Source organism: Barbus barbus (assembly GCF_936440315.1).
Source record: "Barbus barbus genome assembly, chromosome: 16".
In the NCBI taxonomy this organism is placed as follows: domain Eukaryota; kingdom Metazoa; phylum Chordata; class Actinopteri; order Cypriniformes; family Cyprinidae; genus Barbus; species Barbus barbus.
The window spans coordinates 17,542,752-17,557,348 of record NC_136744.1 but is presented as its reverse complement, the minus strand read 5'-3'; the positions used below and the strand labels follow the sequence as shown (position 1 = coordinate 17,557,348).

Genomic DNA, 14,597 nt, shown 5'->3' with positions numbered 1-14,597 from the left:
AAGGCTAAATGAGTATGAGAATTTAAAAAGTGTGATTTGCACTTGGAAATGTAATTCAGTAAGAGATAAAACAAATATTCCAAGTTACCCAAAATAATATTTAATGATGTACAGTTACTGAAATACCTCACAACCCTCAGGTTTTGACAGTTAGCACAAGTCTTCTGTATAACTGAAGCTTAAAAGTTTCCGTTTGGATGAGAGCCACATCCTCACACCTGCTTCCTCGTGTATATGCTGTGGCTAACTGAAATTTCCCCTACGTTGCCCAGAACAGATAAATCAAACTGAACAGAAGCCAGGACAGTTTGTGGACAGACACTTGAAGACAGACACATGACAAATGGGTGTACTGCTATATTCAGGCAATTCCCCAATTCTGGAGTAATTATACAACAGAGCAGCCCTTGATAACACCGCTGTCCCTCTTCTGCTAGCGCTTGTCTTAGTCAGCTTGACTGTGCATTGCTCATAGCTTGCATGCCTGCTTGTCTGCTGCCTGTCTTAAAAAAGACTCTTCATTTCTTCCTACTCTTAATGCATGTGTGTGTTGAGGTATATTTGTTTAATTTCCTTTTTTAACATTTAAACTATAATTTGTGTGACACAGTGAAATATATTGGTGTGTCATTCCTACAGTGAAACATTTAGTATATTTCAGAGACATCTGTGTCTTTTCTGTAGTCTCCTTATTAGTTTCTGTCGTTAATGTGAAGTGTTAATATCCTGCCTCTTTTCTCTCTATGTTTTTAATTAACACCTGAAGGAAAGACCAGGGGGAATCCATCAGCAGGTTTGTTGTTCTCGTATCTACATCCTCCTAGTGTCTGGAATGTTTTACTTATTGAAGTATCGTTTATGTTTTAGCTTCCATGGCATCAATAATAATAGGGAGAAGAATTAAGTACATTCAGTCATGGCATGTTACATGTCTTGCTTTATCATTCACTCCCACTGATTGTTTTATTTATTTGAAGTAGTAGCTATAGGTATGTTTGGTATCTGCTAATTATCACAGAAGAAACCAAGGATGATCAGGACGCCAATGTGAAGCTAACTGTACTGTCTCTTATAACAAGGCTACATATAATTAGTTAAATATTGATTTGAATTTGTTTGTTTTTTTATATTACTTGTACATTATAATCAGTAAGATCATATTTTTATTCAGCAAGGTTGCATTAAATTTATTAAAAGATGCAGTAAAGGCATATAAATGTTTACATTTCAGATAAAGGCTGTTCTTTTTTGACTTTCTATTCATCAAATATTCCTGAAAACAATTGAGTTTAACAAAAAATATGAAGTGTCATGATATGAATTGAGCCCCAATATATATATATATTGTATAAAATATAATAATAATCAGTATATTAGAATGATTTCTGAAAGGATCATGTGACGATGTTTTCCATCACATGAATAAAATTCATTTTTAAATATATTAAAGTAGTTTTTTTTTAAATATACATTTTAATAATACTTCACAGTATTACTATTTTTCAATGTATTTTTATTAAATAAATGCAGCCAACATAAGTCTTCTTTTAAATATATATAAAAAAATCTTTTGAATAGTAGTGTGATTTAATCCAGATATTGCTATTGTTCATTATATTATTAATATAATACAGAATTATATTAGTGATTCAACAAACATATTTTAAAATATATTTTTGTACATGAATTAATATTAATATATAAATGTAATTATATTTGAATATATAAATATACTATTCTAGAGAGAAAGCACAGAGTGATGCCTGAGACATGAAAGTAGCACCAGTATTTTGTTTTGGACAATAGACAAATATACAGTTTCATGGTTTAGTTTCACCACTGCATTGGCCACAATTGACCAATCCCAAACAAATATTTCAGAGAACATTTAGTAAAAGTCATAGAATAGTAGCTTAGATGTGGAGCAGCTTCACTTTGCTAACTTGCTAAGAACAAGTGTTCATCTGTACCAAAGTGTGTGTGTGTTTGTACTTGCACAGCTCCTTCTGTAATAGATGAGTACTTTGGCCTTCTTTTCTCTGTCTACCTCGTGAAGCACTTTTTCCGTTCAGAGATTGTTTATATTGACCGTTAAATATTACTACAGCCAGGAGAAAGCAAAGATCACAGCATAAATGCATTAAGGCGTTTTCCCCCCGATAACAGCCCCCACCCTCTTCTAAATACCTTTCATCAATAGGTCCAGTAAGTAATAGCAGTAAAAAGTAGTGACTCAGTTCCAGACTTAGCTGTTGACATTTAGGACTCTGCAAGTTTGTATACAGATCTTGACTGTGTTTAGACACATTAAAGACTGCCGCATCTGCAAGGCCATTGTGTGGTCAGATGTTTGCTGTCAGTCTGGTAACGTTTGGTGTTTTAACTTCCATGTGATTTCAGCAGAGGTGTAGCTAATTGCTCAGTCCTTGTAAATAATGGTTGCACCCAAGGCTTTTTTTTTTTTTTGAATCCTCACACTTTCAGTTAATGCTGGAATTGGATGTTTGCATGGTTCGTATTAAATATGTGAAGAGCAGAGCACCAGCACTCTTGAAGTCATTTAAATGAAGTAATTTACAGTTGGAAAAGTCCCACAGCGTGTGGCAAATGTGTCATTAAATGTGATGGAAAATTACCCTTCAAATTGCAAAGGCATTACAGCAAACAGCTAAGCTGTGAATACTTTTTGCGCTGCTTGTGAAAGCTTTTAAATGGATGAACATTAAGTCTTAAGTCTTTAAGAAAACATTAGGTGTAATCCACAATCCACATAATCCATTTGTACCGGTTAGAGAGTGAAGGGAGCTAAATATTTACAGAACGATAATTTAGAATTAACCAGCAAATCCAAGAAAGTGTGTCAAAGTTCTTTGGTTGTTAGACAAGTTTTGTACACTGTTTACTTCTAATATACTTCGAGTGTGAATGTGCTTGTGAGTGTGTAGTTTGGTGCAGTGCTAATTAAACTCTATATTACCATGTTTGGTTGCAAAAACATGCCAATTTATTTTGCATTTTGCTTCAATTTTACCCCCAAGTCGTGCCTCTGTTTCGATGTTGTTCCATACATATAATTCTTCCACTTAAGGAGGTTGTTTCTGCACACAGTCTAACTAACTCATCTGCCATCTGTCTTCCTCATTTCCTTAGTAAGGGTCATAGTAATAGACAGAGGCTCTTCAGGAGGTATACCACATGGAAATATAGGTACCCAGCATCCCCCACTGCTCCAGCAATATGACCAATGTGAATGCTGACTAACCTTATGCATGGAGGATGACGGCCACCTCAGATAACCTTACAGACCCTACAGAGGGTCTAATATGAGGGTCCTATTGCCTGTTGCCTGAAGGATTTAACTGCCACTGACTGATCTATCTGACATGCAGAAATTACTCTACTGTATTATTACCAATATGATACAAGATCTAATTTGTGATAATAATAAAATGATGCAAAGCTTCTAAATTTCAAACCACCAGTTTTCCAACATCCCACATTGCAATGCAGGAATAATCCGATCAAGTGGTTTCAAAGGTTCAGTTCAGTTGTGAAGGATATCTCTGACTGTACTGTATACGTCTCCGTTTGCGTTAACACATTAGTCTTAACCTGCATGTTGCATGTGCATGAAATTTGGCTCTATATTCTTGTAAGTCACCTTTATAGCATTATGTCTTCACTCTCCTTTTACACTACATCTCTTTCACATACAAACTCAATACCAAGCATGAGCTCAGTGGACTATGTAGACATCCAGCATGAATTAAGAACCCCAGTTTATGGAATTTTTGTCTTTGAAGGAATACGTATAGAACTTTTCTGCTCATAAACTGTTAATATTACGGGCCTCTACATCAGGCTTAGAAAGGTACATGGAAATGTTGTCAGGCTGCTCCACATTGAAGGTATCAACAGAAGTAGGGTGGTTAGAGAGTCGTTCTTCAAAATGTTGCTTGCTGATTGGTGGAAGCCGTGGAATGAGGTTTGTGTTGCATGATGGTCTTTTGATGCAATTTTTGAGAAAAGTCTAGGACAGTTTTTGAGGCTTTGGCGAAAGAACTTCCAAGTAAGATGTGGTTCCAAATCATGACAACAAAAAAACTATTTTACTGGAGGACTTTAGTAGAGAAACTTGCAGGTCCAAAATAAGCCATCACAACAGTTTTTATTGAACACAACTTTAGTTAAATACATCTTTATTTCCATTCCATGTTTAATAATTTCTCTGTTTATTTGTCCCTTCCCACTTCCCATCCTCTTCCATCCCTCTTCTTTCCTCTCCTGCAGTCAAAAGTTAAGTTTTCGGGAGCGTGTGCGCATGGCCAGTCCTCGCGGTCAGAGCATGAAGAGCAGACAGATGTCAGTGAATGACCGACGCTCTCCTGCCACAGAGGTTGGGGTTGAGGGCAGCAGCCCTGCCAAGGTCCAGAAGAGCTGGAGCTTCAATGACCGTACACGCTTCCGGCCATCACTGAGACTCAAGAGCCAATCGCGCACAACGGCTGAAGGTGAACAGCTTTTTTTATTTGGTCGCTGTTGTTCCACTTCTACTGTAATAATAGAAGCAGATTTAGGAAAGTTCTCATTAGCTGATAATCAGACCTGTGATTTTTATTTGCTTCACAAATAAAAAATGGCTTAATTTTAAAAATAATTCTAGGTCATGTTTGCTGTTATCTGCTAGTTTTGACACCATTTGACTCTTTATAAACAAGAATGTGTCTTTCCCTATGTACTGTATTGTTTTTTTGGACTTGTCCCTGAGGACACGAATTACAAACACTATTGGGCTGCAGTGGGAGAACATGGTCTCCCATGGGACCCTCTGTTTGCACTAGTTAACCTTGGCTCATGCTCCCATCACCAGAATGCCCCTCAGGGAAGAAGAGCGAAAGTGGAGATAGAGACATTGTTTATAAGAGGATTTTCAGTATTGACATTGACAATTCTGTATATTAGTCACAAAGGATTGACAGAACCCTTGGTCCCATGGGAAAATAAAACAACGGGAAATAGTTTAGTCAATTTTCTTTTTAATCTGTTCATTGGCCTTGTCAGGGCTTCATTTGGAATGATGCTTACAATCAAAATGAGTGAAGTTACATATAAAATGTTTGGATGTGGCCCCATCGCAGCAGCTATGGAGACAGGTTTAAATGGACTAAAAGATTGGAGAAGTTCACAAAACGTCACCTAAGAGAGAAGTCTGACGTTTTCGCCTAAAGATTGAGCTATGCGATTTTCAAAAATAAAACATTCTAAGTATACATAAATGTATCTTTCACAATAGGAACAATAACATACATTTAGACATAAAGAAGATGGGTTGAATATTTGTTTCATGACACAAGAATGGACTTCTACACAGCACATTAGATCAGATGCATAGATGAACGCTTGATTTACATTTGAACCAACTGAATAAACTAATTTACTGAAATGAATCTGACTTCCAAATGCTAGTTTTAGAGTTCATTTAATTATCCAGCAAAGCCAAGTATGCAAACAATGTAATATAAAATGCAGAAATTTAACATTTTAAAAGTTAGTTTGTTGCTGGAAAAGCTGCAGTTGTCATGCTACTAAATAATGATTCATGACTTCTAGTCACTCTCCAACACTGCACTTACATGTTTTGTTATTGTTGTACCATAAGATTTATTGTAACATTCCCAATCAAGTACATTTTCACAGAAGTGCCCATTCACTACTAACAAGCACATTTTGCAAAGATAGCATCTCAGTGGCAGCAGCGATCGAGCTGCAGCTCTGTATGAGACCCATCAACCCAAAATGAATCTCATGCCTGCTGTGCTACCACTCTCTGGCTTCATACTCTTATATAACACACACTATAGATCCACCACAGGTTACTGTATATAACCCATAAATCACTGCTGAGGAAGAGAAATTGCTTCACATCCTTTGCCATTTATCTATGTCATGCACTGCTGATGGGGTCAGGCATCACACACAGTTTATTTATTTATTTAGTCATTTAGCAGACGCTTTTATTCAAAGCGACTTACAAATGAGGACATAAGAAGCAATCAAAACCAACAAAAGAGCGACAACGTGCAAGTGCTATTACAAGTCTCAGTTAGCCTAACGCAGTACAGATAAATATTATTAATTTTTATTTATTTTTTTTAATAAAAAGACAGAGATAAAATAAAATTAGAATAGAGAGTGCTAGAGTTAGAGGGTCAAGTAAAGATGGAACAGATGAGTTTTTAGCCGTTTCTTGAAGATGGGTAAGGATTCGGCTACACAGATTGAATTGGGCAGGTCATTCTACCAGATGGGAACAGTTAATGAAAAAAAATGGAAGAATTCATTCTCTTCTACGAGCATCATATATTTAGTTTGTTACCTGTTTCTCTTTGCTTATGATTCACTTTGTTTGTTTGTTTAAATACAGTGACATTGAGACATCTAACTGACATTTCCATCCATCCATTCTCCAAACTGCTTGTCCTTTGTGAGATTCTCAGACACTTTTTGTGACTCCTTAAGTCATTGTGTTGCCTTTCAGCTTAATGTGATACGTCAGTACAGCAGTATTTATGCAGTAAAGCTCAGTGCAGTGGCCTGTGGTCAGTGTGCTGGGGGTCAAGGAAAAGATTGGCTTTGAATGCTATTTTGATTGATAGCTGTATTGATCTGCCCTAGGCGTTCTCTATACCTTTCAGCCTAGTTTAGTGTGCAGCCTTTTTGAGGATCTGCTGTATAAATGTTTTTGCTTGCTATGTTTCAGATTCTTTCCCTTTCTCTCTTTTTCTCTCACAGCTGACACAAATCTTGGACCGGATGATGCTTTAGATGAGAAGGGTTGCCATTGTGATGTGACTGTGGAAGATCTCTCTGCCCCACTAAAGGCAGTGATCAGGGCTGTCAGGTGAGTTTGACTTCCCAGAGAGCGTTGTTCTGCCTTAGTGAAAGCTTGAAGAATTCACACTGTAGTTGCAGGGTTGAAAACACTCATTTTGACCTTCCTGCCTTATTTATTGAGACATCAGGGTTAGATAATCACTGCTGTCTATCTCCTGCTGGGACAGGCCACTGATGTTGCTTCAGGTGACTTCACTTACATTGCTCTGAACTATTAGGGCCTCCCATGAGGGCTGAGATTGGTCCCACTCCTCTTTCCCAGGGTGTCGGATAGAAATGTTCACAGTCAGTTCTGCTTACACACCAGCTCATCTGACAGAAAGAAAACTCACAGGGGCTTGAATCTGCAAGACGTTACAGAAACAGATCACTGAAATCGGCCCCCCTCTGTGTCAATATTTGCTTTTTCACATTCACTCAGAAGAACATCACACATAGAATCGGTTTAGGTTTCAGTGTGCCTGTGGTAATACCTGTTTTCACAGCTAATGTCCTCTGTAGCACATAGCTTTACTAGAACATGAGTCTTACTTGAGTAATATTATTATAAACTGTTTTTAAAACATTTTTCTTTTCTCTGGTTTATGAACTGTTGTGGTATTTGTGACTCACTTCTGCCCTCTTGTGGTTCTGAGCAAGCTTACACAACTTGCAGGCTTGTTTATTTGTGAGTTGCAAAGAGGTTTGCTTTGTTGAGTTGACTCCATATGTACATAATATAATGTTTATAGCTATATCTTCAGATGTAACGAGAAATATTTTATTTCATGAAATTTTAAAATTCATTGTTGAAACATTAAAAATTGTGCATCGTTAAAATTTTTTTTCCAATAGAGTAGATGCATTTAATGAAAATGTATCTTATTTATTTTTATTTTAAATAAACACACACAATATATTTAAGCTGCAAATAAAATAGAAAAACATATTGCACTATTTTTCCTTACCTTTGTTGCATATGCCTGTGTGTCATAATTTCTAATCAAAAGTTTTGTCTTGTTTCACTGTTGACAGGATAATGAAATTCCATGTGGCCAAGAAGAAGTTTAAGGAGACGCTTCGACCGTATGATGTGAAAGATGTGATTGAGCAATACTCTGCTGGTCACCTGGATATGCTATGTCGTATCAAGAGTCTCCAGACTAGGTGAGATTAACCAGCCCTTGTTGTGTGGTGAAAATATGTTCACCGTGAATATGTGACTAAAAGTTATGAATTCATTTATAACTTCTCTGTTCACAGTTTTCCTTTTTTTTTTGCATAAAATACATATTAATAAATGCAGTTAGCACAAATACATATTTACAGAAAGCTACAGAAAATAGTTCAATAGGTTTGTTTTCTTATGCACACTTTCAACATCTACATGTCCGTGTCTGTCTTATTTTCCTGTCTGCGCTCTCCCATTCAGGTTGGACACCATTGTGGGTCCACAGACCCTGAGCAGCAAAGCCAAGACCTTTTCTTCTCCTTCCCTGCACTTGTATTACAGCCAGGCCAAGAGGAAACACTCTGGCCCAGGGTCAGCCGACCCGCAATCCACTACCCCAAACTCTTTTATCTCTGGAACATCCAGAATCCAGAGTCATTTGCTGAGGCTTTGTGTCTAAACCTCCAGTGTCCAATACCCTCTGGACATCAACATCACAGCAGTTCAGCTTTTAAAGAGCTAAACACTTCAAAATTACATAAATAAAATATCTAAAGATCCTTAAATCAAGATAAATTTAGTAAGATATTAAAATTAGTTTTCAGAGAATATATACGTTTATTTTTAAAATCGAATTGGCGAAGTTGAAACATAAGCAGTATATTTTGTTAGATTTATGCATATAAAACAATTTGTCTGTGAGACAGAAATACAAAGTAATACATCTTAATTCAAGTTATATTATCTTAATTTATTGTGCAATCTTATCTAGATGTTTAGATATGTTTAATGCAAAACAAGACACAAATACTGAATAAGAAGAAACTACCATTCAAAAGTTTGGCATTTTTTTATTATTTATTTATTTTTACAATATGTATTTTTTGCAGTAAAGTGATGTGATGTGTCAATGACCCAAAGCCTCAAGCTTTTGGCTCTGTTCAATTAATCCTTCATCCCTCCATTTTTTTCTCCATGTAGAACTTTGTCTGTTTAACAAGGTTGGCAATGCTAAACCAGCATAACCGTGATGCAGTGCATGGTGTTAGATTGAATGTGCCTGTGTATAGTACTAACTTTTAGATTGATTCCTCTCAGCTTTCCCTATTATTTGGGTCCCAAAGCTTGATTTTTGTTCAAAATTTTGTCTGGCATGGAAGTAGCATATTCAAATATTGTTATTCTTTAATATCTTGAACCAACAGAATCAATAGTTGTTTGCTAGCTCTGATTTGAACAACCATATCTAACTTACATTTACTTAAATATCAGATACCTCAGTAAGTTTGAAACACTGACTTTGAAGCAACAGTTAAGAATTTAACCTAAATTACTGAGACCTTTGTTTTGATCATTAACGTATTAGTAAATCGCATGTAGTAATAATATCTTGTCATGATGCGGAAGTACCTTCTCTTCAACCTTCTCTCTCCTCCATTTTACTTGACGGCACAACCTTAAAAATGTACTTGACTCCCCTATGTTTTCTCATCTAGACTCGCCTCAGCTGTGGGTCCACATCAGACACTCAGCACCAAAGCCAGGAACCTTTCCTCTCCCTCTCTACACATGTATTACAGCCAAAGCAAGAAGAAGCATGCTGGGTCAGAGGCCTGTAGCAGGCTGGGGGGCTAGTCATGGGGCTGTACTTACCTCAATCACTTCATATTGTGAATGGGGTCCAATGGTGATGATGTACAGTATTTAGCTAAAACTATCCATAGAGTTTAAGGTTTTGTTAAGAGGCTGAAGTAAATAAGTCAGATCTTGACATTTAGACATTTTAGCTTATTTTAAAGCTTTTGTCATTTGGAAGTTTGCTAAGGCCACATTGAGAACAACTACTGATATATAGGAATCACAGACCTCTATTTTTTTCTCTATTTATTATCTTCATCATTGGACTCCAAGGTGATTAATAAATAGTGATGTTTTTCAACCAATGAGATTATTTATTAATTGTGTAGCACACACTCTGATTGGTTCAGCTTATTGATGTTGGTTTAACTCATACTTCCTTGTCTCGTCAAATCTATTGTGCAAGAGCAGTTTAAGATGTTTTTCCTAACACCTGACAAAATACATAGAGAATCACAGACTGAAATGTGCAATCCAGAATATATTAATACTGTGCATAGTCTGCATATTTTCTGCATGGAGACCCTGGATTATCATAGACTACATCTACCTGCAAATGTACATTACTACATTATGCTAAAAATCTTACTCCCTAGGGGTTTTTCGGGAGCATGGTTTATCATTTTGGATTTGATATTTTAATCAACTAGCATAGGTAGATCAGATACAGCCAGTTCTTACATACAGCAAGTAACATTTAGAATGTAAAGAACAGAATTCTCAATTGTACTGAATGTAGTTATAACATTTACAGAAATATATCAGCTTCTTTTCCTTCTCTCCTTTTAACATAGAAAAAGTAGATGGTGATGGTGATGGCTAACTTAATTTCTTCTTCACTAACCAAAGTCAAGTCTTATTCTGCTGTGCTGTTCCCTGCTCGAGCTCAAGAAACAACGGTGTAAAGGTGTGCATTCTCATGTATGCTCAAATTTTTTTCTTCCTTATAGGGTGGATCAGATACTGGGAAAGGGCCAGATTTCAGTAGACAGGAAAGGCAGGGAGAAAATCCTCCCAGAAGGAGAATCCTTGGAGCATGACATGAGCATGCTTGGCCGTGTCTGTAAAGTAGAGAGACAAGTAAGCCATATTAACTTGAGGGTCTAATGAAACACACTACTGTTCAAAGTTTTGGGGTCAGTGCTGTTTCTTTTTCTTTCTTTTTATTCTTTTATTCAGCAAGAATGCATTAAATAGACACTGAAGACTGGAGTAATGGCTGCTGAAAATTCAGCTTTGCCATCACAGGAATGAATTACATTTTAAAATATATGAAACTAGAAAACAGTTATTTTAAATTGTATTAAATTGTTTAATATTTCACAATATTAGTCTTTACTGCACTTTTGATCAAATAAATGCAACCTTCTTTCAAAAGCTTTAAAATCTTACCAACCCCAAACCTTTTAACAGTTACTTGCACACATTTACAATATTTAAGCATAAAATTCAGAAAACTCCAATGTGATGTTTTTATTTCTAATATAATACAGGTACAGTCCATTGACTCAAAGCTGGACTCATTACTGGATATATACCGACAAGTTTTGCAAAAAGGCTCCTCTTCGATGCTTGGTCTTTCTGCTTTGCCCCTGTTCGAGCTGGATCAAACCTCCGACTACCAAAGCTCCATCCATAGCAAGGATTTGTCATCCTCCCAGCTTACGGGCAGCAGTGTGTCTCGTTCGGGCAGCAGTAGCCTGCACCGTGGTCTTCATCTTGCTCTGGCCCCTAGTGAACTCAACTTAGGTACCGGTTACCCGCATTCTGCCTCCTCCTTCTCACCTTCCCCTCTCCTAAACAACCAACCCTCCAGCCCAGACAGTTTCTATCCAGCGTCCCCTCCTCCAATTCTCACCCCTAACAACCTTTCCAGAAGTCACCAGTGGTTCAGTGAGCTGACAAGGCCGGTCCCAACAGTACATTCAACCTCATCGACCCTTCAGCTCCCACCTATGGTACCAACGCCTCAAAGTCGGCCTACCAGCCTTATCCCAGAGACACTACAGGAGAGCCAGGCGGAGTGTCTGAGCAATTGCCTGAGTACCCAAACCGAGGATGAGTCGGACAGGGAAGACGAGAGTATTCAAAGCACGGTACAGCTACGGGACAAGCCCGAACGTAACCCCAAGGAAGATGGGTCATGGAGAAGACACTTGAGCCTTGACATTGATCCTCTTATGCTCATGTCTTCCACAACAACTGCCTCGCTACAAGTCGAGCGTGGGCTCGGTAAGTCTCTTTCCGCTCAGAACCTCATGCTACCAACTGCCGCCGACTGCCATCCCAGCCTGTCCACTCGGAGCAGCGGCAGCAGCAACAATGAGTCCAGCGACCGCGAACCGCTGGCCGACTGGGGCGATACGGAGCTCTTCGCCAATGACAAAGAGGTGGACACCTCGGGTGACGTTTACCACCTCCACCAACAAAGCAACGATACGTCCTTCTCTTCTGAGCTGCTACGGACAGGAGCCAGTGGGCCATCTCCCAGCCAGGCTGGACCAACAGATGGTCTTGAGTCCCATAACTTGCCTCACGTATGCCTCGAATAACCCCCGGAGCACAGGAACCTCACTGTGGAGACTGGACACAACCTCATGTCCCTCATGTGCTTTTCCAAAGGAAATGGAGCGTCCTGCTCGCTCTATATGTTTTCTCATTTTCACAAGAAGACCACATGCTGTTCATACGTTTATGTTCATACATACATATCAATGCATGGACAATTTATCAAAAAAGAGAATTTATATTAACAAGAAAAAGTATTCTGGGTTCAATATACGTTAAGCTCAATTGACAGGTTTGTGGCATAATACTTATTACCTCCGTAAACACCATAAATGACTGAAAAGTGTGTGAATGTAACCATATGAAGGAATCTTATAATCAAGGAAGCTTATAATTTTATAAACATACTTTTCTGCTTTTAAATCGTCCAGAATTTGGCCCCATTCATTTTCACTGTGAGTGCATCACCCTAACCCGTATACTGTATATGCATCTATATGCATTTTTTTTTTTTTTTTGTTAATCAATATTATGCTACGAATGCTGTCGGTTGAGCATAACTTGTATTGAACCTATAATATTCCTTTAAAATAATGAAGGGTTATGGTACTGAATGAGCCTTGCATGGGATCGGCATGTTTAAAAAGCAACAGCAAATAGAATTGGAAGTGTTGTATGCACCTGTACTAATAATCCCTCACCGGATTCATTTCTCACTTCCTTCTGAATGTTTGGCAGTCCACTAATTTGCATGTGTTAAAAATTGTGGGGGGAATAGCAGAAAAAAAAACTATGGTCTTGGTCCATAAACCATGTTAATCCGTGATACTATGCAAACCTCAGCCAATCAAGCAGGGTTTGCAAGCAACTCCAGAAGAAACTCAGAAACAAATGCATCTTCACGCTGTAGCCTGCACAGAGATATGCTTTCTTAATTTGACTATGTCCTTTAAAACCTGAGAGTCTTAGCATCTGAAGAAAGCTGAATGTTCTTACTAAAGAGATGGTATGATGTGTTTAGGTGTAATGTCTTGTGAGGAGGTATTTGTGACAATCAGGCTTTTTGAAAAGCACTGATTTCTGATTTTTCTAATTCCGAGTCCTCATGTGGATTTTTGGCTGCTAAAATGTAATAATAATCATTTTCATCATGACAATAAATCACACTTGCAATATCATAACTAATGATTGTAATTAAATTTGACATGTTTTTTGATTGCTTTGTAACCTGCATCCATATAATCAGAAGTTATCTTTGTCAAATTTTTTATTGGAATTGCTGCAATATCTAATTTCTGTTGTATTTTTTTATTTTGTTCTTTTAAATTCTGTAGCAAGCAGGCGTCTTATATCTAAACCTCAGCTTTGTAACCTCTGTTCTACATTTTTTTTATTCCATACTTCTGAATGGTACAATAAGTGCTTTAGCTAAAATGCTTGTCTGTACAACTTAGAATGTAAAGTGTATCTATGTGTACGTAGACTAACCATGATTAACGGTTACATTTGTTTGTTTTTGTTTTTTATTTTTGTTAAAAACATCTGAGGTGTACACTAAGGATGTTTTTGGCACTGTACAATTGGAAGCACAACTGTTCAGATGTGTAGAGGAAACCTGCAAATGTGATGAATTGTTTTAACATGAATATGCTTTAAATAAGATTTATAATCCTAGTTGAGATGCTTACTTTGCTCTATATGTGAGGTAAATAATATAGGCACCTGAGAATTTAACTGAGAAAATGTCAACAGCTGTGGAACTAATTGATGCTTGAAATGCAGAAAAAGGGTTGTACAGAAATATAGTCGTCTTAACACATTATGATTAATAATATTACTATTGTTATTGCTTTTCTGAAAGTTTTGATTTGTAATTCAATGTTTTACGGTGCCTTTTTGCATTTTATTAAACATTTATACAACTTCTGTATTCACAGTACCTTGAACTCTTATTGAAATTGTTATATTTTGACAATTGCACATTCTCTGTTTGCCTGTGAACTTAAAGCGTCTGTCAGTTTAAGCAGCATTTCTTTGTTTTACCACTAGATAAAATAATTTATTACACAGAAACTGGCCTTAATATACATGCTTGATAATGTTAAGCGTTTTCTGTCATTCAGAATAATTTATTTCATCATTGTGCACATAACAGAGTTGATGCTCTGGGATTGAAAAATGCTAAATGAAAATTTATGATCATATTACTTAAATAAACAAAATACTTGAAACTTGGCCTAGTGTGCTTGATGTTAATGTCTGTGTGTGCCTTGTCTTAGTTTGTGGGCCCAGTTAGATCCCTTTTCTCTTTTCCTCAAATACATTTAGAAAATTGGAAGGCAATGCATATATGATTGATGGGATCTATATCCTATATCTGTGATGTGAAAGCAAACAACCAGCATGC

The 14,597-nt window shown here is 37.2% G+C and overlaps 1 protein-coding gene across 1 annotated transcript in view; it reads left to right on the top strand.

Annotated features, from left to right (window-relative positions):
* The window catches only part of LOC306882739 (potassium voltage-gated channel subfamily KQT member 5-like), a 121,224-nt gene extending 106,805 nt beyond the window's left edge, over positions 1 to 14,419 (top strand). Inside the window, exons 9-17 of the mRNA XM_079437591.1 lie at positions 767 to 793; positions 3,151 to 3,207; positions 4,291 to 4,511; positions 6,793 to 6,901; positions 7,909 to 8,040; positions 8,306 to 8,416; positions 9,541 to 9,648; positions 10,633 to 10,762; positions 11,176 to 14,419. Coding sequence (XP_079293717.1) covers positions 767 to 793; positions 3,151 to 3,207; positions 4,291 to 4,511; positions 6,793 to 6,901; positions 7,909 to 8,040; positions 8,306 to 8,416; positions 9,541 to 9,648; positions 10,633 to 10,762; positions 11,176 to 12,234 — 1,954 coding nt within the window. The 3' untranslated portion in view covers positions 12,235 to 14,419. The remainder of the gene's footprint in view (positions 1 to 766; positions 794 to 3,150; positions 3,208 to 4,290; positions 4,512 to 6,792; positions 6,902 to 7,908; positions 8,041 to 8,305; positions 8,417 to 9,540; positions 9,649 to 10,632; positions 10,763 to 11,175) is intronic.
* The last annotated feature ends 178 nt before the right edge of the window (positions 14,420 to 14,597 follow it).